Source organism: Geotrypetes seraphini, chromosome 8, assembly GCF_902459505.1.
Source record: "Geotrypetes seraphini chromosome 8, aGeoSer1.1, whole genome shotgun sequence".
In the NCBI taxonomy this organism is placed as follows: Eukaryota; Metazoa; Chordata; class Amphibia; order Gymnophiona; family Dermophiidae; genus Geotrypetes; species Geotrypetes seraphini.
The window spans coordinates 52,500,856-52,516,409 of NC_047091.1; the positions used below are offsets into that span (position 1 = coordinate 52,500,856).

A 15,554-nucleotide genomic window follows, 5' to 3' on the forward strand; every position below is an offset into this window, starting at 1 on the left:
AATGGATCTCCAAAATTGAAGTATAAAGGGACAATAATTTAACAAATGATCTAATGTCCCAGGTTCAAGATGACAGTGCCAACACCTTTTAGACTTGGAACTATCTAATTTCTGTAATCTAACCAGAGTCCCAAATGCTCTATGTAACAAAAAAACCCCACGTTTGTCTCATAGATGCAGACACCGTACATCTCAACCTCCAAGTCCAAATTCGTGGCCATCAATACGCAGTAATCTGATGCTTTATCTCAATGTTCCAAATGTCACGCAGACCAGTTTTTGGTTTCTTATTCAAAAATCCAGATATTAATTTATACCTCTGAACGGCCTGGTGACCCAGGAAATCCGTCTGGAAGCACAGGAACGGCAAACTATACTGAGTTTTAAGATTTTTCCAATCAGGGAACCCCTCCTGAATGGCCGCTTCAACTGCAACCACCTATAACTTTGACATTTAGCAATACTAAATGTTTGTTGCAGTCGTGAAAAATCAAGCAGCTTTCAGTCTAATACTACATCATCTAGAGCAGTGTTTTTCAACCTTTTTACACCTATGGACCGGCAGAAATAAAAGAATTATAAAGACGGCATCGGTCTGTGGACTGGCGGTTGAAGAACATGGGGATAAGTCATGGGCCAGACGTTGCAACGTCAGAGAGAAGGCTTCGGGTTCAGGCGCAGGATGCCCATAGGAGCCACTGCACGTGGCTGAAACGAACAGGATCCATTTCTTGGTCCCAAAATCGTCCTGCAAACATTCTATCATCTATTACAGACGTCCGGAGGCAATTCCCCTTAGAAAGAAAGATACCAGACAGAGTTCTAAAGGGATAGCCTGTTTTATTATTAGTCTGCATTCATTATATATTTTCAGTGGTATTAGCAGATGACGTAAGTACAGACCATATCTAGTGACAGGATACATAGGCTTCAAAGAAGTAATCAAAAAGGAGCAGTTTATGTACTTCATTGTTTAAAGCTAAAAGGTGTAAAAAGCTTCCTTTATCTATCTCAACCGGTACATAGCAGTGGGGGGGTCGAGCCTTCATTGTCTGAGAGCTAACTTCGTTAACATAAATTAAATGACCTCTTCCCAAACCATTAAGAGAGTAAACAAAAACATTCTACATTTGATTACTTCCAGCATGGACAGAGACAGAAAACTTATCCATTAAAATGTGTCCTTTCATAGACAGAGACAGAAAACCTATCCTTTCCTTTCAGTGGCTTTGTGCACTGAATCAGTTAGGAAGAGAGAGCTGGCTCGAAGATAACGCCGCATTGATCGCACCGTGGACCGGCTATTGAAGAACACTGTTTTGGGCCTGATGCACGTGCTGGCCCTGTGGACCGGCAGGAAATTTCTGTGGACCGGCACTGGTCCATGGACCGGTGGTTGAAGAACACTGATCTAGAGTACGTATGCCCGCCTTCATCCAGTACTTCCAGATGACCTTAAACCCGCCAATTTGAATCTTGGAGTTAAACCAAAGGGACTGACAAGTGGATTTATGAATTAAAATATCTGTTAAATTATTAATAAATTTTAATGTCTCCCAAGTGTTCAATAAAATTCTATTGTCCTTATACAACCTAGGCATCTTGATACTCAAAACGTGACAAAATCTCAATGGAGACAGGAGTTGCCATTCCAACTATAACCAGTCTGGAAGATTTTCCATGAGCTCCGGGAGGATCCAATACATACCCCGATGCATTATATAGGCTTGATGGTACCTATAAAAATTTGGAAAATTTACCCCACCCTAATATGAGCTGCTTTCCCCAGCCAAATAAATTTTGTGAGTATACCATTTAATTTTTTATAAAAGGACCTCTGAAAAAACACTGGTAACATACCCATTTGGTAGCAAATCACAGGCAAAATCATCATCTTCACTGTTTGGACTCTCTCCCACAAGACAGATGTAAAGGGTTCCATTGCTTACACATCTCCGTGACCTTTAGCAATAAAGACTTTTCATTTACTTTCATCGTTTTTTCCGTTTTATAAATCCAAATTCCTAAGTATTTTATATCCTCTTCCTTCCAAAGAAAGGGGAATGAATCAAACAAAGCTTTTTGACAAAGTACATGTAGCAGAAGAATTTCTGATTTACTCCAATTTATTTTGTATCCTGAAAATTTTCCAAATCTTTCAATCAAATCAAGTAAATGTGGAATGGTTGTTTCAGGATTCCTCAAATGAAGCAAAATATCATCTGCATATGCAGAGACTTTATATTCCCGACCTGCATAAGGAATACCCTTAATCTCCTTTGCCTGTTGTATAGCCAAAAGCAAGGGTTCCAGAACAACATCAAACAGTAAAGGAGATAATGGACACCCTTGTCTAACTCCCCTCTCCAGACAGAAGCGCTCTGAAAAAGTATTATTAATATATAATCTGGCTAAAGGGGAACTATACAAGGTTTGAATCATTTGTATAAATCCAGAATCAATACCAAACCAGTCCATTGCTTGATACATAAAGGCCCACTCAACCCGATCAAAGGCCTTCTCTACATCCAAGGACACAGAGAAGGACGGATCATCCATGCCTTTTGTTAAATTTAACATATGAAAAGCCAGTCTGGTGTTGTTTGAAGAATGTCTTTGAGCAACGAACCCCGTTTGGTGCATACCAATAATATGAGGGAGAGCCTTGGCCAGACGTAAAGCCAATAACTTAGCCAGAAGTTTTCCATCTACATTAATCAAAGAGATAGGCCTGTAATTTGAAACCAACATAGGATCTTTATTTGGCTTTGGCAAAACAATAGTCAACGATTCTGCCATAGTACCTGTAATACAACCATTAATTAGTTGAGCCTTATAGAAATTTAATAAATGAGGTAATAGGTTATTTTGAAATGATTTGTAAAACTCTACAGTGAACCCATCACCACCTGGAGCGGATCCACTCTAAGGGACCTCAACACAGCTTGTAGTTCTTTCAGTGATACTGGTGCCTCAAGATTTCCTTTTATATGCTCATGACTTTATGCGATTTTATGTTACTTGAGTCAAGCCAGGAAATATACGAATTGTAGATCCACAAAAATGCTGATGCAAATGACAGAATTAAAGACATAAACATCATTTCTATCATGTTCCAAGGCGAAGGACAATGTGTAGTGTAGATCTTTTAGTAACATCATCAACAGATTTCTCTAAGAAGGCTGTCAAATTTAGCCTCACCCATAGGAATAGATGATTCACCAACTCCAGGAAGAGTCAGATATTGAACTCTCACTATGGGTGACATATTCTCACTTGGTATATATATCATCTCATGCAAGTACTTGTATACCATCTCCACTGGAACCACTAGAAAAGATGGGAAATTCAAAAACCTTAAATTGGTCTTCCTCATCTGGTTTCCCATATGCTTCAGTTTTCGCTGTAAAGCTTCCCTTTCTTTTATAATCGTGAGTTACAGGTTTTTACATCTTCCAGTCTCCTCTCCTGACCCTCAAAATGCTCGTCATGTTTTGACACCTGCTGTTTGTGGACTTCAGCCTTGGTTTGTACCATACCAATTTCATTCTTCCTAAAAATGAAGCTTTCAGAGAGTTGTCCAGGGTTTTAGTTGCTTTACACATAGCATTCTGCAACTCCCTGATCATGAAGCTGTCTTCTCTAGAATAAAATGAAATCCCAGCAACCTGGGCTGAAACTCTCCGTAGTGAAGCAAACTCCCCAAATGGAATCCAATTCCACTACTCCTCTACTCTGAGAAGAGACATCATCCTGCCATCCCAGTCTGCTGAATTTCCAGATGCTGCTCCAGGCTAAGCGAGGCTCAATCTTCACTGAAGTTTGCCACTGCTCCAGACTTCCCCCCACAAATAGCAGGAATAGTAGCTAAGCAGTCCTGGAATTGTAGCCTATGTCAGATACATTAAAGCTCTAGCAGGTGGAACCTTCTGAGTGCAGGTAACTCCCTTACACTTCTCCATTGAAATAATCAGTGTGTGACACACTGATTCAAGTAAATGATTCAGAACACTCCTGTTAAGTGCCCATCCTCAACGCCATCTTGGCCCTTGTCCTCACAAACTTCTGTTCTCTGTCTCCATCTGCTGGTAGAGGAGTAAACCGTGTGCCTGGAAAGAAAATTTAATAGTTAAAATCAAATTTTTCCTTAGCATTAGAACATAAGAATAGCTTTCTGGGTCAGACCAACGTCCATCAAGCCCAGTAACCCGTTCTCATGGTGGCCAATCCAGGTCACTAGTACCTGGCCAAACCCAAAGAGTAGCAATATTTCATGCTACCAATCCAGGGCTAGTAGTGGCTTGCCCCATGTCTTTCTCAATAACAGACTATGGATTTTTCCTCCAGGAAATTGTCTAAACCCTTCTTAAAACCAGCTATACTATCCACTCTTAACCACAACCTCTGACAATGCGTTCCAGAGCTTAACTATTCTCTGAGTGAAAAAATATTTCCTCCTATTGGTTTTAAAAGTATGTCCCCTAGTCTTTGTAATTTTTGATGGAGTGACATAAACACGCTCGAGGAATGGGCCACAACATGGCAAATGAGGATTAACATGGATAAGTACAAGGTGATGCATGTCGGTAACAAAAATCTTATACCTGAATACAGGATGTCCGGTGCAGTACTCGGAGAGACCCCCTCAGGAAAGAGACTTGGGAGTACTGGTAGACAAGTCATTGAAGCCATCCGTACAATGCATGGCGGCGGTGAAAAAGGCAAACAGAATGCTAGGAATGATTAAGAAGGGGATCAAAAACAGATCGAAGAAGGTTATCATGCCACTGTACCAGGCCATGGTATGCCCCCACCTGGAATACTGCGTCCAGCACTGGTCGCTGTACATGAAGAAGGACATTGTACTACTCAAAAGGGTCCAGAGAAGAGCGACTAAAATGGTTAAGGGGCTGGAGGAGTTGCCATACAGTGAGAGATTAGAGAAACTGAGCCTCTTCTCAAGTTTCAAGTTTATTTAAAATTTCTTATACCACCTAATCAAACCTTCTAGGCGGTGTACAAAAATGTTAAAACCATCTACTGACTAAAATACAGTTTTAAAAAACACACAACAACACTAGGGCAAATACTAGCTTTTAAGGACTAATAAACTAACAAAAAAATTAACGAACAGAGACAAGCGGGAAAGGAGGGCTGGAATTATAATATGTAAAGAAAAAGAGAACATGTAAGGGAGAAGGACAATAGGAAGGGGACATGAAAAGAGGAGACTGAGAGGGGACATGATTGAAACATGATTGAAACATTCAAGATAATGAAGGGAATAGACTTAGTAGATAAAGACAGGTTGTTAACCCTCTCCAAGGTAGAGAGAAAGAGAGGGCACTCTCTAAAGTTAAAAGGGGATAGATTCTGTACAAACGTAAGGACATTTTCTTCACCCAGAGAGTGGTAGAAATCTGGAACGCTCTTCCGGAGGCTGCTATAGAGGAAAGCACCTTCCAGGGATTCAAGACAAAGTTAGACAAGTTCCTACTGAATTGGAACATACGCAGGTAAGGCTAGACTCAGTCAGGGCACTGGTCCTTAACATAAGGGCCACCGTATGAGCAGACTGCTGGGCGCGATGGACCACTGGTCTGACCCAGCAGTGGCAGTTCTTATGTTCTTATGAAAAATTGATCGACTCATACCCGTTCTACTCCTCTCAGGACTTTGTAGACTTCAATCATATCTCCCCTCAGCCATCTCTTTTCCAAGCTGAAGAGCCCTAACCTTTTCAGTCTTTCCTCATATGAGAGTTCCATCCACTTTATCATCTTGGTCGCTTTTCATTGAACCTTTTCTAGTACCGCTATATTTTTCTTGAGATAAAGAGACCAGAAATGAATGCAGTACTCCAGGTGAGGTCACACTATGGAGCAATACAGAGACATTGTAACATTCTTAGCCTTGTTAACCATCCCCTTTTTAATAATTCCTATCATCTTGTTTGCTTTTTTGGCTGCTACTGCACATTTGGTGGAAGGTTTCATATTGTCTACAATGACACCCAGATCTTTTTTTTGGGCGCTAACCCTCAAGGTGGACCCTAGCATCTGGTACCTGTGATTTGGGTTATTCTTCCCAATATGCATCACTTTGAATGTGTCCACATTAAATATCATCTGCCACTAAGATGCCCAGTCTTCCTATTTCCTAAGATCTGCCTGCAATTTTTTACAATCTGCATGCATTTTAACAACTTTGAACAGTTTAGTGTCATCTGCAAATTTAATCACCTCACTCATCTTTCCAATTTCCAGATATTTACAAATAAGTTAAATAGCACCGGTCCCAGTACAGGTTTCTGCGGCATTCCACTGTTTATTCTCCTCCATTGAGAAAAATGACCATTTAACCCTACCTTCTGTTTTCTATCTGATAACCAATTCCTACCGGTTTTATTGATAGAAAACCCTTACATATAATGGTGGTTCTCCATGGGACAGCAGGATAATCGGGCACACATACCCTCTTGCCTGCTATTATAGAGTTGGTTCTCCAGTTAAACATGTACATAAGACAGAAGACTGTGTGTAATGTCCATGCATGCATAGTAAAACCACCTAGGTTTTTTTCAGGCAACTGTGGAAATGCTACAATCATAGGTGCTGCTGGATGACTTCACCCACTTGAGTAGTCTTACATCTGGATTGTTACCAATGATGTGGAAGGAATCACTTATTCACCCCCTTCCAAAAGAACCAAAAGGCAACCACAGCGACTGTGCAAATTATAGACCCATAGCGAACATTCCTTTCCTTGCAAAACTAACAGAAAAGGTTGTGTTCAAACAAATCTCTGAATTTGCCAAAACAACTAGAGTCCTTCATCCTAACCAGACAGGTTTCCGCCAAAATCATTCTACTATATACTCATTGATTGGCATGACTTAATCAATTCTTTATTCACTAGACCACCACAATCCGTTATCCTTATCTCATTGGATTTATTGGCTGCATTTGACACAATCGATCATCATCTTTTATTAAAAAGGCTTGAGTCAATTAGCATAAGCGACTCAGTTTTGGCATGATTCAAATCATACTTTTCAGAAAGAACATCTAAGGTTAGGTTTAATAATTCCATTTCATATATGTCTAGTAACAATTATGGAATCCCTGAAGGCTCAATTTTATCTCCTCTCTTATTTAACATCTTTACGGCCCCTCTTTTAACCTTATGCCAGTCCAAAGGGTTCTCCGTTTTTGCTTATGCCAACGATTTTCAAATCTTACACTCAGTAAATTCAGATTCAGATGAGGAGATAATTAACATCAACCCAAAACTGTCTAAAATAAAACAATGGATTCAAGATAACATGTTATCTTTAAATCTAGAAAAAACTATAACCGTTTTTTTCCCATGGAAAGAGGGACTCAAGAATCCACCACCAATTTGCATTAATAATTTTCCAGTTCAATCCATCAATAAAATAAGAATTCTCAGAGTCATCATAGATAATAAACTAAATTGTCATGATCAAATAAATTCTGTCATTAAAAGTTGTGTCCATAGGCTGCGTATGATTCGATCTTTAGCTAACTTTTTGGATTCTCCCTCACTAAACATTTTAATTCACTCATTGATCATTTCAAAACTGGATTATTGTAATTCACTGTATAAAGGAATCACACAAAAAGAAACAAGAAGACTACAACTAATACAAAATACTGCAATAAAATCATTACAGGTAAAAGAAAATTTGACCATGTAACACCATTATTAAAGAATGCACATTGGCTTCCTATCAACCACCGAATGACTTATAAACAGATGCTCATTACATTTAAAGTTCTACAAGTCAACACACCGTTATTCCTAAATCGAGTTATCATTCCCTATTCTCCTTTCCGCTCCTTACGATCTGAGGATAAAAACCTACTTACTGTTCCATCCCTACGAACCATAAATGCTAAACATATCACACTCGTCTCTGTCACTGCCCCCAAACATGGAACTTGTTACCCGCTCAGATAAGTGAAGAAAAGAACCTTGAGAAATTCAAATCAAAACGAAAAAGTTTCCTATATAGAGATGCTTTTAACTAATTAGTGAGCCCCTTAAACTGAGTTGACATTCCCAATTGAAGTAGGCAAGCACTGATCTAATATAATATAACTCCTATTGTTCTATCCTTATTTGTTCTCTTTCCTATATCAAATTGTAGTTCTTCCCTGATTTCCCCATAAAGTGCACGTTTGTCTATCCCTATGTTGTATGTCCCCCTTATTTGGAAATTATTTATTGTACATCGCTTTGTAATCTTTGAAAAAAGCGATTTTATCAAATATGAAATAAACTTGAAACTTAAACTTGATTATCCTGCTGCCTCCAAGATAGCTGTTATAGTAAATTTATTCTGTATTGTTTTCAGTTTAACATTACCTCGTTTTTCTCTTTTGTGATCTTTCATGCTGCACTGTTCACTATCTCTTGCTCTGCTCTCATAAATCCATTATCACTCTGAACATTTTATGTGATTTTAAGGTATGGTTTGTTTAAAGTGTATTTTAGTAATTGATATATTTGTAGCTCATTGTTTAATTGTAAATGTAACTTGTATAGATATTTTTGTTTGCTCGCTTTATTTTGTTTTCATGTTCTAATGCTTGTAGTCTGATATTCTTATATTCCTCTTTAATCTGGGAATTGGATATATATAGTCTTTTTAAAAATAAAATTTGTGAATGATTTATGGTCCTTGCTCCTGGCTAGGGAAGAATGGATGAGAGCGATTCAGACAGTTGCCAATAGCTTAAAGAATCAGGAGCCAGAAGAGGAAGAGACCATGGATTATAAGTGTGGCTCTCCCAGTGATACCACAGGGGCTGAGGAGATGGAAGTAGCAGTAACAAAAGCACACACGAAAGTGGTAAGATGTCCAGGGAACAGATTACCCCAAAATTAAATGATCAAATTATTAAAACTACACAGATTCTATTTTTCTTTGTTTACATATTTGTGTCCTGAGCCACCTCAAGTCCTGCCTGGAGCAGTTCAAAGTGCAAACTGGATTTTATTACTTTAACTTGTCTATTTGTACTCTTTATTTTATTGTGCGCTGCTTTTAACCTTTTTTGACTGTTGGTATATAAATATGATGTAATGAATAAACTAAAATGGTCATTAAGAAGGTGATTTGCGAGGGGCTCATTTTAGATACTCCAATGCTACATGGCGAGAGCCTATTCTATAATAGCACATGGACATAGAGAATGACACGGGAACAAATTTTCCCTGTCCCCACGGGATCTTTCTATCCCCGTCCCATCTCCACAAGCTCTGTCTCTGTCCCTGCCCCATTCCTGCAAGCTCTGTCCTCATCTTCAGAAGCCTTGAACACTTTAAAATCATAAGTGTTTGAGGTTTGTGCGGTTAAGACAAAGCTTGCAGGAATGAGACAGGGATAGAACGTGTAGGGACAGGGCCAAATTTGTCCCCATGTCATTCTCTAAGGGCAACCACATTCTGTTATACTATACTAGCCTAACGCGGCATTGGTGCACCTTATATTTTGGATGCCTGTAGTTAAACCAACCATAAACTTGGCCATGATTAATCCCTAAAGGCACACTTAACTCATAGTACTTTGTAATCTGTGCAAGTAAATGGCTGCACTTCCCAAGCCCCTCCCATGCTTCACTTGCATGAATACTCCCCTTACATTTTTGCACTATGCTATTTAATACGTAACTTTACAGAATAGCACTTAGTTTCTTTTCTGCCATTTACAGCTGTAAGTGCCAGTATTCTGTATTATGTAAATGCAGGTGTCTAGTTATAGTATTATCCTTTGCATGCACTGGGCAGAGGTTTGAGAGCCTCTGAGTTGGTGACACTGAGTAGAAGATTCTCAAAACCCACCATGCCTTTAATAATGGTCACTAAACCAGTTCCAGCCGGTTTAGCATGGACATATTCTACCGACCAATTTTCAAAAGGGCTCACTGTGGTCTTTTCCAACTTCCTGGCAGACTTCGACTCTGCTTTGCAAATGTATTAAAACGAGGTTATTAATATTTAAATAAGAACTCTGGGCAGTTTTCTATTATTGCCAGATTATTCCCTGACCTCGCTGTCTTACATTTGTTTGCAAAATTTTATGGCAGGTCTGAGCTGTTGTAGCCTTACTTTCTGGTCAGTGCCTGAGCACTGATTGGCTTAGGCATTTGACATCTCAGTCCTGCCAGAAAATTTTGCCCTGTCTCCCCGACAACCCCAGCAGGAGGAATGCCCACTCACTCCTGTCGCCAGTGATTCTCACCCTATGCCTCCTTCCTCCCCCCCAGCAGGGAGGGACCATAGACATCTTGGCCAATCAGAGCCTTAGGCGCTCCCCGACACATCCCAGGATGCTCTGGGGAGGGGAAGGCCCACCATTTTGAAGAGGTAGGCCTGCCGGCCAGAGGGAGTAGATATCCCTTCAGTCAACCTTGGACTGAGAGGTACGGGAGGGGGCATCACCAATGGCAGGAGGGAGTGGGCATCACCGACGGCAGAAAGGAGGTGGACATCCCTCCTGCCTGGGGGGGAGGGGATTGTCAGAGGGCGGCTGGAGGGAGTGGGCATACCTCCTGCCAGGGGTGTCGGGGGGAACAGTGACCCTGGCGGTGGGAGGGAGTGGGCATCCCTCCACCGTCCTTTAATTTGGGGGTCTTTTTTCTTTTTTATGTGCAGATATATTCTGCACATGTGCTGATTGCTATTACCAGCGACTCATAACATGCAAATATAGCGACTCTCTGTGAACCTCATTTGCATGTGTGGGGTTTTGAGAATGACTCGTCTTTTGCAAAACGTTATATTTATGCCTGCAACAACGACCCATCGGATTTTACCGCAAAGTTTTGAGAATCTTCCTCTGAGATTAGATTGTTTTGTTTAGCTGAAACCATTTCACTAATCAATACATTCCAGAGTAATGTGAGATAAGAGATCATATGCCAGAGCAGAGGTTTATAAACTCCTGTGGATGGTAGTGCTGCCCAATTCAGGGAAAAAATTTTCAATTCGATTTGATTCTGCCTATTGAATCGATTTTTCAATTTGATTTTCCTGTTCAATTGGGTGTTGTTTTTTTATGTTGGTTTTTTTTTAAACATTCTGGTGGGTTTACCCCCTTTGCCCTCTCCTAACCATGCTGGCGCTGTGGTGTAAATAAAATAAACAATAAAAGACTTTTCCTCTCTCTGTTAGGTCCTAGCTCACATTCGCTATCTAACATTAGCTCTAGCAGGATACACATTTCAAATCTGACATATTGTAATCAGAAAACAAAATAAAATTATTTTTTTTATCTTTTGTTTTCTGATCATTATTCAAATCATGGTGGTCTCAGGCTCTGGTTTCTGTTTATCTTCTGTTAACTCGCTTGCCAGGGTCTCCTGCCCATTTGACATTTTCTTCCTTCTCCATGCTCACCCACCCACTTCCATCTCTCTCCTACCCTTCTGTTTCTCTTCCCTCCCCCGGAGGTCTGGCACCTCTTTTTGGCACTTTTTTTTTTTTTGTCTCCATCCCCACAGTCCAGCATTTCTCTAATGACCACTCCCCCATCCAGTATTTCTATCCCCCCTCCCTCCACACCAATCCCTAGGGTTCAACTTCTCTCCCTTTCTTTTCCCTCCCTCCCTCTATTCCATTGTCTATCATCTCTCTCCCTCTCCTCTGTTTTAAGACCCATTATTTCTTCTCCTTCCCTCCCCCCTCAGTCTGGCATATGCCCCTCTCTTAGGACCCCCTCCCTCTGTGTACTTATAACTACACCAGGGCCCCCCCCCAAAGGCCAGCATTTTTCCCCCTTCTCTCCACTGTCATCCCGCTTCTTCTTGGCCTCTCGGTCTCACTTTCAAAACTATTTACGGCCTAAAGAGGATCACCGGTGATGTAGCGATTCTAGCAGGCTGCCGTCAGCCTCCGCTGCACAGTCCCTCTGCTGCGGTCCTGCATCTCCTCTGTCGTCATATCCTGTGATGGTCTTTGATGGACCATGGCAGAGGGAATGTGCAGCGGAGGCTGATCGAAGCCTGCTAGAATCGCTACATCATTGAGGATCCTCTGCATGCCGTAATTAATTTTGAAAGTAAGACCAGAAGGCCAAGGGGAAGCCGGATGATGGTGGGGAGAAGGAGAAAACATGTCGGCCTTCGCGGAACCTCCTAAAGCCACGGAGCCAAGGGTATCCACAGCACTGGTGCATATGAAGCACTTCCCGACTGACACCCCCCCCCCTGTGAGCTCTGACATCGAGCCTCCTAAAGAAGGAGCAGCAGCGGCAGTGGACTGCCAGCAAGAGGCAGCGCTTAGGACAGGCTTTTTGCTGCCAGAGCGCTGCTGCTCCTGCTTTAGGAGGCCCAAAGGTATGCAGGGAGTAGGGTTGGTCAGTGAATCGGAAAACCTGATTTTTTTTACAAAACGAATAGATTCGAATAGATTCACCAAGGTGAATCTGCAAATCAGGCAGCACTAATGGATGGAGCTCTCTGCCCAGTCTTGAATCAGTGATGAGAAAATTGTATCTTTCTATACAAATATATCTTTCTATACAAAAGGGATAATTCTCTAGTATTTGGTGTCACTATTTTACATACTCTTGTGTACCATTATCACCTGTAAGCATAAATTGTATGTAAACTCAAAACTATAGCTACTGTCTCTATAAATATTTAAACATAGTTTTGGGGCAAGAGGTGAAGGGTAGGGGAAGGTATTCTCCAAAGTTTTTCAACATCTGCTTCTACTTCTTCCTTGTTAGACTATGAATGACTTTGACTATCTCAAACTTCTGGGTAAAGGTACCTTTGGCAAAGTCATCCTTGTGCGAGAAAAGGCTTCGGGCCGTTACTATGCCATGAAGATCCTGAGGAAGGAGGTCATCATTGCAAAAGTAGGTGGCTCTTTTCCCTTGAAAGGGGGAGGAACATAAAGAGGAATTGTGTATACATGGTGATGTGTTTTTATTATTTGTAGCTAGGCCACCTTCATCTCTAAGAGGAATCTATTGCAGCAAGAACATTCATGGGAGATGCATAAGTTGTTGTGTCACAACAAACCTTGATTGTACTTGGCTGGCATCACCTCCACCACTAATTCATGTGTCTTGTTTTGATCTTGATGCAAGAAACTTCTGAGCAACTTCTGAAGGAAAGCAGGGACAAAGTTACCCAATTAAACCTGGATAAATGGGCATTATGTAGTTGGTTGTAGTTTATTTATTCATTTATTTAGCCCGTCCTCCCAAAGGAGCCCAGAACAGGTTACAAGATTACATACTTTGGTGGGAAAAACAAACTTGGTGTACATAGAGGTATAAATTTCAGCTTTTACAGTATAGTCATAACATACAGATTTAGAGATATAGACAGTGGACATAGGGTATTTTAAAAATTGCAGTATTTTCTGAGAAGACATAGCCTATGGTGGTTTAAATTACATAATTTCCCATATGGACATAGCTTAACATAAGGTAAAATAGCTTTGTAGATTTGTTCGTCATTGAAGTATGGTAGGTTTTTGGTCTGGGGGTCTGACGTAAAGGTCAGTCAGGGATGCAGAAGAAAGCTAAGGAGCTGGGTTTGTAAAGAGGAAGGTTTTCATGGCCTTCCTGAAGTTCCATAGACTTTTTAAAGATCTGACAGATGGGGGGATGGTGTGCCATAATCTGGGTATGAAATGGGAATAAGAGCATTTCTGGGCTGTTTCAGATGTGAGTGAGCGACGGGGTAGAATGGCTATCCGTTTTTCTGCTTGGGATCTCAGTGATCGGTGTGGGACATATATTTGTATTTTGATGCTTTGTAGCTTGATGTCATCTTGTGGAATGTCTTGCAAGCTAGAATCAGGGCTTTAAAGACGCATCGTTTTCAAATAGGCAGCCAGTGGATGGATCTTAGTGCAGGGGTGACGTGGTCGTGGAAGCACAGGTTTTTCAGGAGTCGGATTGCAGCGTTTTGTACGCTTTGGAGACGGGAGACGTTTTTTGCGGGTAAGCCTACTAGTAGCGTGTTGCAATAGTCTAAGCGGGATAACACAAACGCATATAGTAGCTGGGCAAAATCGTTCTCCGAGAAGTAAGCACGGATGCACTTTAGCTGGCGTAGGTAATAGAAACATGAAGACACTAATTTTGATACATGATCTGAGAATGACAGGTTTGAGTCGAGAATCAATCCCAAGCTGCGGACGTTGTCTTTGGCTGTAAGGGTGTCATTTCCCCAGGAGAGGGATGGGCGGGGGTATGTGCAGGAGTCCTTGTGTATACAGAGAAGTTCGGTTTTTGATGCGTTGAGATGTAGTTTGTGTGCAGTCATCCAGTTCTTTATTTCAGTTAGGCAGCAATGAAGTTTTTTAATTTGTGCTTCTCGATGTTGACCTAGGGCAGTGGTAGGCAATTCCAGTCCTCGAGAGCTGGAGCCAGGTCAGGTTTTCAGGATATCCACAATAAATATGCATGAGATAGATTTGCATCTCAAGGAGGCAGTGCATGCAAATCCATCTCATACATATTCATTGTGGATATCCTGAAAACCTGACCTGGCTCCGGCTCTCGAGGACCAGAGTTGCCTACCCCTGACCTAGGGGGAGGTAGAGCTGTATGTCGTCTGCATAAGAGTGGATCTTGATTTGATATTTTTCTGCGATGTCGAGTACTGGTTTGACATACAGGTTGAAGAGGAGTGGGGATAGCAATGCACCCTGGGTTACTCCGTAGCAGAGAGGTTTTGGTTCTGATAAGGAGGGTCCTAGTAGTACTTTCCGACATCACGGATTCCGATGGAGTGTAGTCTAGATAGGAGAAATGAGTTATCAATAGTATTGAAGGCAGCACTAAGGTCTAGTAGTACCAGCAGTGCATCTTTACCCTCATCGAGGATTTTCCAGCTGTCATCTACAATGTTTAGAAGTACCGTTTCTGTGCTGTGGTACTTCTGAATCCTGATTGGAAATTGGAGAGGATGGTGTTAGTTTCCATGAAGTCTCGCAGTTGTGTGAGTACTATCTTTTCTAGTACTTTTGAGACAAATGGGAGGTTTGAGACTGGTCTATAGATGCTTGGATTGTCCGGATCCATGTTGGGTTTTTTCAGGAGTGGTCTTACTACAGCAGATTTCATGAAGAGCAATTTTATAACCTTGGCAACCATATTTTTGTGCAAGTTGCATACATAAATATTTAGAATACTAGCACTTATTCATATATGTGCATAAGTGCTAGCAGGACACCTAAGTGCTATTCCGTATGTGCCTACTCAACTTATATATCGTGTATTTGCAAAGGGATAGATTTCGTACAAATGAAAGGAAGTTCTTCACCCAGAGAGTGGTGGAAAACTGGATGCTCTTCTAGAGGCTGTTATAGGGGAAAACACTCTCCAGGGATTCAAGATAAAGTTAGACAAGTTCCTGCTGAACCGGAATGTACGCAGGTAGGGCTGATTTCAGGGCACTGGTCTTTGACCTAGGGGCCGTCGTGTGAGCGGACTGTTGGGCACGATGGACCACTGGTTTGACCCAGCAGCGGAAATTCTTATGATTCTGCCATATTTAGAC

General features: G+C 41.3%; 1 protein-coding gene across 4 annotated transcripts in view; it reads left to right on the plus strand.

The window, feature by feature from the left end:
- Positions 1–15,554, plus strand: part of AKT2 (AKT serine/threonine kinase 2) — a 263,142-nt gene that overhangs the window by 165,115 nt on the left and 82,473 nt on the right. For all 4 annotated transcript variants that reach the window (XM_033954597.1, XM_033954601.1, XM_033954599.1 and 1 more), the window contains 2 exons: positions 8,722–8,878; positions 12,761–12,892. In XM_033954597.1, coding sequence (XP_033810488.1) covers positions 8,722–8,878; positions 12,761–12,892 — 289 coding nt within the window. The remainder of the gene's footprint in view (positions 1–8,721; positions 8,879–12,760; positions 12,893–15,554) is intronic.